The sequence below is a fragment of the Panthera uncia genome (assembly GCF_023721935.1).
Source record: "Panthera uncia isolate 11264 chromosome E2 unlocalized genomic scaffold, Puncia_PCG_1.0 HiC_scaffold_19, whole genome shotgun sequence".
NCBI classification, from domain to species: Eukaryota; Metazoa; Chordata; class Mammalia; order Carnivora; family Felidae; genus Panthera; species Panthera uncia.
The window spans coordinates 1,797,556-1,806,684 of NW_026057588.1; the positions used below are offsets into that span (position 1 = coordinate 1,797,556).

At 48.7% G+C, this 9,129-nt stretch overlaps 1 protein-coding gene across 1 annotated transcript in view; it reads right to left on the reverse strand.

Annotated features, from left to right (window-relative positions):
* The window catches only part of LOC125915817 (zinc finger protein 8-like), a 40,381-nt gene that overhangs the window by 2,157 nt on the left and 29,095 nt on the right, over positions 1 to 9,129 (reverse strand). Inside the window, exons 1-3 of the mRNA XM_049621839.1 lie at positions 8,827 to 9,011; positions 3,662 to 3,788; positions 3,268 to 3,363 (exon numbers count right to left, since the gene is read on the reverse strand). Coding sequence (XP_049477796.1) covers positions 3,268 to 3,363; positions 3,662 to 3,788; positions 8,827 to 8,892 — 289 coding nt within the window. The 5' untranslated portion in view covers positions 8,893 to 9,011. Of the gene's footprint in view, positions 1 to 3,267; positions 3,364 to 3,661; positions 3,789 to 8,826 lie in introns of the transcript that reaches the window.

Here is a 9,129-nt window from a genome sequence, read left to right on the forward strand (position 1 = left end):
CTGACCTGAAGCCTTAAAATAGGGAGATGATGCTGGGTTATCAGGATGGGCCTGAAGTAGCCCCCAGAGCCCTTAAAAGCAGAAGGAGGTAAAAGGGAGAGGCTGGCTGCACAGGAGGACTTCACTTGGGAAATGGGTGCACTTCCTGAGAACAACTCCTGCACAACAGTCTCAAAGGAAACAGGAACCTCAATCCTATGGTCACACAGACCTGCATTCTGTCTGACCACACCCGGAACTGGATTCTCTCTGAGTTCCCTGCCCAGTCAGGACCTTGACTTCAGTCTTGTGAGACCTGGAGCAGACAAACCAGCCAGGACTGACAGAAATGTGATATAACGAATGGGTGTTGTTTTAAACTGCTAAGTTTATGGTAATTCGTTTCAGAGAGAACAGAAAACAAATAGTGAGTATACTTAGCCCACACAGCCTAAAATACTCACTGTCTGGCCCCTGATGCTGGGGAGAAACTGCAACCCCAACACATGAAAAGCCCAGTCCTCAGGAGCCAGGGAAATAGATACTGAGCAAATCATCGAAGGAGCAGGCTTGGGAGGCAGACAAGGAGCTCAGTTTTAGAAAACCGAAGTTTGGTAGGTCGGATACCCAAGTGGAGGTACCCTCATGTCTGTAGGACACCTTGGGAGGACCAGCCCAGGTCGCAGAACCCTCCAGAACAAGAACTGCATGCAGGCAGGCGGGCTCCCCACTTCCTTACAGTGCAGCGAAGGCAAGGGTATCAGCTTCCTGTAGCTGCCCTAACAACGTGCTGCAAACGTATCGCCTTAAGAGACCACACTTCTCTCACAGTTCTGAGGTCAGAAGTCCCAAGTCAAGGTATCAGCAGGGCTGGATGACTCTTGGCTGCTCTAGGAGAGAATCTGTTTCCGTGCCATTTCCAGCTCCACGAGACTGACTACATTCCATGGCCCTTTCCTTCACCTTCAGAGCCAGCAGACCCCAACCCCTGATATCTGGCTGTTCATTTTATCCTTTATAATAAACCAGTAATAAATAGTGTCCCTGAGTTCTGTGAGCTGTAAAAGCATATTACTGAACCTAAGGAGAGGGTCATGGGAACCCCTGATTTATAGCTCGTCAGTCAGAGGTATGGGATGCCCTGACTTGTCAACTGGCATCTGAAGTGGAGGCATTCTTTTTTTTTTTTTTTTAATTTTTTTTTCAACGTTTTTTTATTTATTTTTGGGACAGAGAGAGACAGAGCATGAACGGGGGAGGGGCAGAGAGAGAGGGAGACACAGAATCGGAAACAGGCTCCAGGCTCCGAGCCATCAGTCCAGAGCCTGACGCGGGGCTCGAACTCACGGACCGCGAGATCGTGACCTGGCTGAAGTCGGACGCTTAACCGACTGCGCCACCCAGGCGCCCCTGAAGTGGAGGCATTCTTAAGAGACAGAGTCCTCAGGCTGTGGGGTCTACACTAACTCCAGGTAGATAGTGTCAGACTTGGACTTAATTGTTGGACACCCAGCTAGTAACTGGAGAGTTGGAGAACGGTTTGTTGGTGTGGAAAAAACCCCACACATTGGGTGTCACAAGTGTTATATGGGTAGAAGCAAATCACGGTACTGCTAATTGGTGACTTTGGAGCCATTAAAATGTCCTCGAACTTGACAGTGGTGATGGGTATAATCTGTGAATATACTCAAAACCACTAAATTGTATGTTTTACATGGTGAAATTTATGGTCCGCTGGGGACCATGGCATCCAGAAGGGGACTAGCCTGGTAGGAGTTGGCTCAGGGCCTGGGGGTGCAGGCCAGCACTGGGGACTGGAGGATGTCAAACATGTGGGGCACTTCAGGCTCTTTTGCCTCAGAGGAGACATGGTACTTCTCCATCTGCTGCAGATTCACCCTAGCCCTCGGGTAGTAGGCTACACCTCATTGTGGAGGTACATGTGATTCCCTGCAGGTCAAAAAGCCCTGGGTGGTGTCAGAGGCTGAGCAGCAGGTACTGCTGGCCGTGTATCCCACTGTCATAGCCTCCTTCTTCCAACGCACTTCAGGGTACCAATGCACCAGTCCCAGAGAAGGGATTGTGACAGGCATAAGCCAATTATGACAATCTAGGCCTCCTTTCCAGACTCCCTAGTGGCATAAGGGCAGGTAGATGTGACCCATTCCTGACCAAGGAGACCTCATAGGACGAAATCTGGAGTGAATTCAGATAAAAGGGGTGAAATGTTACTGGCACTATTCTTCCCACATCCACACCCCCTGCCTGGAGCACAGATGTGATGGCCAGAGCTGCTGCATCCATGCCATAACCTCAAGGAAAGGCCAGAAGAATCAGAACCATAAGCCTTGCCACTGAATACTGAGTCAGAGGCAGCAGTGGCTGCTTTGTGAAAAAAATTGCTTCTTTTTTTGAGTACTCTAGCCCAGGTTTCAGATATTTAGAGCTGAATACAATCCTTGTTGCTGAGAGAACACAAGGGTGTGGAGAACAGGTTTACAGAATCCGGACATGAAAGATTAAAATGGAGAAGATGGAGAGCAAGTTCACACATTAGAAATGATCCTGTGGCAAGGGCACACTGAGGTGGCAAGAGAGAACATGAGAGGGAGGACAGGGTGGGATTCTGACCACTGGAGGAGAGGCAGATGGTCTCTGTGCTCAGAGAAGGGAGAGCCCGGATGAGAAGAACAGAGAACACAGGAGCAGGGCGCAGACCTCCTACACAGAGAAAAGCTAACTGGGCAGGCCTAAGGCTACCATCGTTAGAGGGGCCAGTTTTGAGACTGGCCCTGGGCTGCGTGTGGGAATTTGGATTTCAAGAGAGTTCCCACCACCCTAACTGATAAGAGTGGCTCACTGTGCCCAAACTGTGCCCACAGTATGGTTTACGGTGAGCACCTGCTCTCTCCTGCGAGTCTGGAATCTTGGTCTGTGCCAGGCACAGGGTGCCTAAGTGACCAGCGCCCAATGAAACACCCTGGCACTGAGCCTCTAACAAGCTTCCCTGGGAGCTAGCATTCCTCATGTGTCGTCACAACTCACTACTGTGGGAACTACGCATGTACAGTGTGACTCTACTAGGAAGGAACTGTGGAATCTTGGCTGGCTTCTGGACTTCACCCCATCTGCCTTTTCTCCTTGCCGACTTTCCTCTATATTCTTTCGCTGTAATCACTGGCTCTTTGGGGTCTTGGGGACCCTGACACACCACCCTTTCCAAGCAGCACATCTGTAGTCACCTCTTGGGCTGCTCCCATTAGGAGTTCCCACTTGGCAGCTTCTCACCTGGACAGTGACCCTGGGCAATTCCTCTCTCCGCTGCCCACAGCTCAGCCCCTTGCTCCAGTTGGGAGATGACTTCAGGTTTTGGAAGCTCAGGCCCTGGAACAAGGGAAAGACACAGGATGTGGGGACCTGCCACAGAAAGAACCAGCTCAGAATCCAGCCCTACACTCCTGATAGGGCATGAGGACATCTCACAATAAGGTGACGGCTTTGCATTGGGACAGAAAAGGGCAGAAACCTCCTCCTGCCTGTATGTACCACAAGGAATGAGAATGCAAGATCCCTGTCCCCCAGCCCAAGATCAAGTCCTCATACCAGAGGCCCTATGACCTATAACACATAAAAAATAAGTCACTGTAGGAATCCAATCATCAGCTGGGGAAGCAGGCCTTACCCACAGAGAGCAGATGCCCAAAGGTCTCCAGCATCACGTCACGGTAGAGGGTCCTCTGGGCGGGGCCCAGCTGTCCCCACTCTTCTTGGGTGAAGTCCACAGCCACGTCCCGGAAGGTCACCGGCTCCTGAAATATCACACGCACTCTTGATCAGCTGGACAGCCCCCGTCAGTGCTCTTAGGAAGAGAAGGAGGAATGGAGAAGCAGAAGATGGGCAGGCCAGTGTCCTGAGAGCGTGCACATTCTGAATAATGCCAAGTCAGGTCTCACTGGGCACCTACTGGACTGTCACATTTAGGTTGTATAGTGAGGGCATATGAAAGTATCCCAGCAAGATGGAAGCCACCCACAGCTGACCTACAACTGATCTCAGACAGGTGCAGGTGCAAACAGAAATTGCTGACTTGCAGATCTGTGGGTTAAAGAAACAGTTACTGGTCTAAGCTACTAACCTTTAGGATAGTTTGTTACATAGTAACATCTAACTGATACATTAAATAGCTCTCAGATTCAAGGCAAGACTCAGTATCCTACCTGAAAAGAGGGGTTTATAGTTGGAGTCAGAAACTCACCTATCTTCAGGGACCAGGCAGGCTCATCAAAGACGGAAGTGGGCTACTGGAAGAGCCTACAAGGGTGCTTAACCTGTGAGAGGTGACACTGCAGGTGATGGGTAATATATGCCCTATTTGAAGGGGCAGCTGGGACTCAGAACCAACTGATCATGGGGGAAATTCAGGCCTCATATGGTCAGAACTGCCCATCTCTAGTGAGTAGCTGAAAATTAGGCCACATTTTTAAATGAAACTTTTAATTTTTGTAAGTTGATGCAACGTATCTAAAACATGTCCTACAAATGAAACCCTTCTGTGGGCTCGGTGTGGCCACTGTCAGAAGCTAGATATTTCTGGATCTGAGTTTTGACTCTGCTACTTCTTCCTCAAGAAGCATAGAGCAGGTAACCACTTCGATTGCCATGCTTCCCTGTTTACAAAGTCATTCCTTGGGGGCTGTGATGGGGAATAAGTGGTTGTGAAACACTTTCTACAGGACAAGATGCAAAAGAATAAAATCGGTCCTCTACTTCACACCATATAAAAAGTTAACTCAAAATGGATAAAAGACAAACGTAAGAGCTAAAACTATTAAGCTCTTAGAAGAAAATATAGTAATGAATCTTCACAATCTTGGATTGGTGAAGAGTTCCTAGAATCTGACAGCAAAAGCACAAGCAACAAAAGAAAAAAATAAGTTGGACTTCATCAACATTAAAAATTGTTGTGCTTCAAAGGACACTATCAAGAAAATGAAAAGAGGGAAACCTGGGTGGCTCACTTGGTTCAGTATCTGACTCCTGGTTTCAGCTCAGGTGAATATCCTAGGGTTGTGGGATTGAGCCCCACATTGGGCTCTTGCTAAGCATGGAGCCTCCTTAGGATTTTCTCTCTCCCTCTGCCCCTCTTTTCCACTCGTGCTCGCTCTCTCTCTCTCTCAAATTAAAAAAATAAATTAATTTAAAAAATTAAGTGAAAAAATATCCACATACTGGGAAATAATAATAGCAAATCACAAATCTTGTATGTGACTTGTATCTGGAAAATATAAAGGACTCTTACAACTCAATAATAATGACAACACAATTAAAAAGGGCAAAGGACCTAAATAGGTATTTCTTCAAAGAAAATATAAAATATACAAATACTGAATAAGCACTTGAAAAGATGCTCAATATCATTAGCTACCAGGGAAATGCAAATCACAATCACTTACTAAATACCTCAATTATAAAGGGGTATGTTAAGAAAAACACAAGAAGGCTTTAAAATTTTAAAGAAATTATAGTACAGGTGGCATACAACTCTGACAAAAATTGTTCAGGAAGCATGAGAACCCTTTGGTTGGAAACAGAAGTCTCTGTTCTTGTCCCCATGTCCTCATATGCCACTCAGGTCCTCCAGCTCTGATATATGCTCCCTGTGCCTCCTGCTTTTCCTGCCTCGCCCCCTCAACTATCACCCACTCTGCATGGGTCCTCAGTAACAGCCCAGGCGCCAGGCCCACTGAGTACTGATCTCTCCAGGCCATAAGAGCTCTCAGTGGCATTACGTGAGTCCTTCATGTCTCTCCTGGAATTCTAGCAGGAGCCCATTCCTTGCTTTTTCATGGCCCTCTCTGCTGCTCCACCTCAGACCCCTGTGGCTCTCCTCCTGTTCTGCACTACTGGTGCCTGGAGAGATGGGCTATCAGACTCCTTTACTCCACACACTCCCACAGCTGACCAGGCCACCCTGGCATCATCCAGCACCTGGTCACTGGCCCCCTCCCCGCATCCTAGTTAGCTCTCAGTATTTCTCCTACCCCCACCTTCCCAGATGCTTTAATGTTTTTTCTCAAACCCAAGCTATACTTGCTTTAAAAAATCTTGAATGGCTCCTTTTCACCTTTGGGTACAGGATGGCCTCTTTCAGCCTGGCTATGGTTGACTGAGTAATGGCCTCCAAAGATACCCAGGTCCTAGTTTCTGGAGCTGGTGAATGTTACCATAAATGGCAAAAGGGATTCTGTGAATGTGATTAAGGATTTTTAAATGGGGAAATTATCCTGGATTATCCAGGTGGGCCCTAAATGCAATCACAAATGTCCTTCTAAGAAGGTGGAGGGAGATTTAACTACAGAAGACAAAAAGCAATGTGACCACTATGGCTAGATGCCATGCTGCTGGCTTTGAAGACAGACAAAGGGCCATTAGCCAAGGAATACAAGGACTACGGCCACTAGAGCTAGAAAAGGTGAGGAAACCGATTCTCCCCTAGATCCTCCAGGGGTGGCTCTGCCCAGTATAACTGATCTCAGGCTTCTTACCTCCAGAACTGTAAGAATAAATGTGTATTGCTTTAAACCACCAAGTCTTTAGTACTCTGTTACAGCAGCCACAGAAAGCTATACACTGGACCTCAACGCCCTCAACTTCCTTGCCTCCTGTGGTGGCAAGCCTCCAAGATGGCCTTCAGTGGTCCCCAGTCCTTGTGTAGTTATGCAGTCCCCTCCTATACTGTGCAGGTTTGACAACCAATACGGTTGGGCAACCAATAGGATACCGTACCAATGAGTGTGTAAATTCTGACCCCAGGGCACAAAAGGCATTGGAGCTTCTACCTTGCCATCTCCTGGACCACTTACTCTTTGGGAAGCCAGATGCCATGTTGTGAGGACACTCAAGCAGCTCCACAGAGAGGCCCACATGGGGAGGGGCTGTCATGTGAGTGAACTGTCTTGTAGGTGGATCCTCCAACCCCAGTCAAGTCTCAGATGACAGCAGTCCACACTGATATCTTGATGGTAACCTCATGGGCCTAGGCCAGAACCACCAGCCAAATCATTCAAGGATTTCTGCTATCAGAACTGAGGTAATATTTATTGTTGTTCTAGGCCACTAGGTTTTTGGGTTACACGCAACAGATAACTAATACACTTTATCTTACTGCTGACAGACTCTCCTTGAGAGAATCTCATTCCTCTGAACCCTTTTCTCAACTAGGCCTTGAGCTCTGGGCTTCTATGTCCACTTTGCATCACCCCGTTTCATAAGAGTTGGGTTAGTCGGAAAAAAAAAGAAAAAGAGTTGGTTTAGTCAGAACACCCACCCACCATATCTAATTACTCTCTGTATCGTTTCAAAGTCCTCATCCCACAGAATCCTTCAGGTAATATCTGATCACTTGGCCTGCTTCAGCAAGAATCCCTAGGTCAGTTTAGCAAGAATTATACCCACCCCAGAACCCAGCTAGAAATTCCCACTTTTACTTGTAGTATTTGGAATTGAGTCCAGTTCTATACTGAAGTCTCTTTCCCTCTATTGCAATAGTTTCTGAATAAAATCTGTTTTGACTGCCTTAATTATTGTTTTACACTGACATTGCTCATTCTCTGCCCCACCCCCTCCATCCACTGCAGACCAAAGTGTGATTTTTTTTCTCTTTCAAAGTAGGCTTCACATGCCCAGCTGGAGGCAAATTCACCACCAAGAGATCAAGACCCCAGCTGAGATCAAGAGTCAGACCCTCGGTGCATCTGAGTGGCTCAGTCGGTTAAGGCTCAGGTCGTGATCTCACGGTCTGTGAGTTCGAGCCCCGCGTTGGGCTCTGTGCTGACAGCTCAGTGCCTGGAGCCTGCTTCAGATTCTGGGTCTCCCTTTCTCTCTGCCCCTCCCCGGCTCATCCTCTGTCTTTCAAAAATAAATAAACACAAACAAAATTAAAAAAAAAAAAAGATGTTCAACCAAGGTGCCCCACTAAAGTGTGATTTAATGCAAATCTGCATAACACATATCTGAAAACATGCAAATCTAAGGTTATCAATAATCTCACTTTGCATACAAAATCTGAAATAATGCAAATCCTGGTAAACAACAACAACAAAACACAGTAAGTCCGGAATTTCAAAGATGCGGAGCTTCAGGAATTATGAATTATTTTTGGTTTCTGCCACGTGGAGACAGCACTTTATGGAGAACACAGGGAGCGGCCACTTTGTCTACAATTGCAGGATCTTTGAAACAGGCACCTTCCCAGATGGCCTTGCAGGCACGGACCGCCCAGTGTGCAATTCGCCCAAAGCCCCCGCGAGGGAGAGGTGCTGGGAAGGAGCCCAGCCCCGGTAGTCGCTCCCGCCCCAGTTATGCCGTGCCTGGTGACCTGTCATCATCCTCAGGGGTTGTGCCCAGCCCCCTGGCCAGGGGCCTCGCGGAGCAGGGCTCTCGGGGAGTGTTTGCTGGCTCCGTGAATTAAAGCATTTCTATTCGGAAATACCTGCCATCTCGGCGCTCCACTGACACCATCACATGGCAGATGGCCTTCGCGGGGAAAGCAATCGGCGGGAGCCGGGCCAGCCTGGTCCTAGGAAATGATACTAAGCCCCATCCCAGAACAAGGAAACTGGCGTACTAGGGGAGCATGCGCACTGGGGGACCTGATGGCCCGGGTTCGAATCCAAACTCCACCCTCACCAGTCGGGCCAGTCAGCGCGCCCTGAACTGCGCCTCAGTTTTCTCATGTGTAAAGGGGGATAAGGCCCGGGCCCTGCTCACCGTGCGCTGCCAGGGTTAAAGGGCCAATACCTGCGGGAGACGCTGGACCCGCTGCAATCGTTATTATTATTACTTTACCTGAAGCCATTCCGCTGGCAGCCCTGTAGCCATCTCCAATGCTGTCGCTTCCTTTTCGGGGTTCATCCTGGACCGACAGGTCGAGAACAGGAGCCCGAAGCGGCCGTAAACCCGAGAGCAGCCCCCGCCTCAGGGACCACTCCACTCGCCGCCCGCGGGACAATGGCGGCCGCGCTGGTGACGCTGCAACTACAACTCCCAGAAGGCCGTGCGGCGTGCCTCAGAGCCTGACCAATGGAAACCTCTGTTCGTCGAATCTTCGACCAATGAGAGCCTTCTGGCTTCGGGCCAATGGGACTGTCC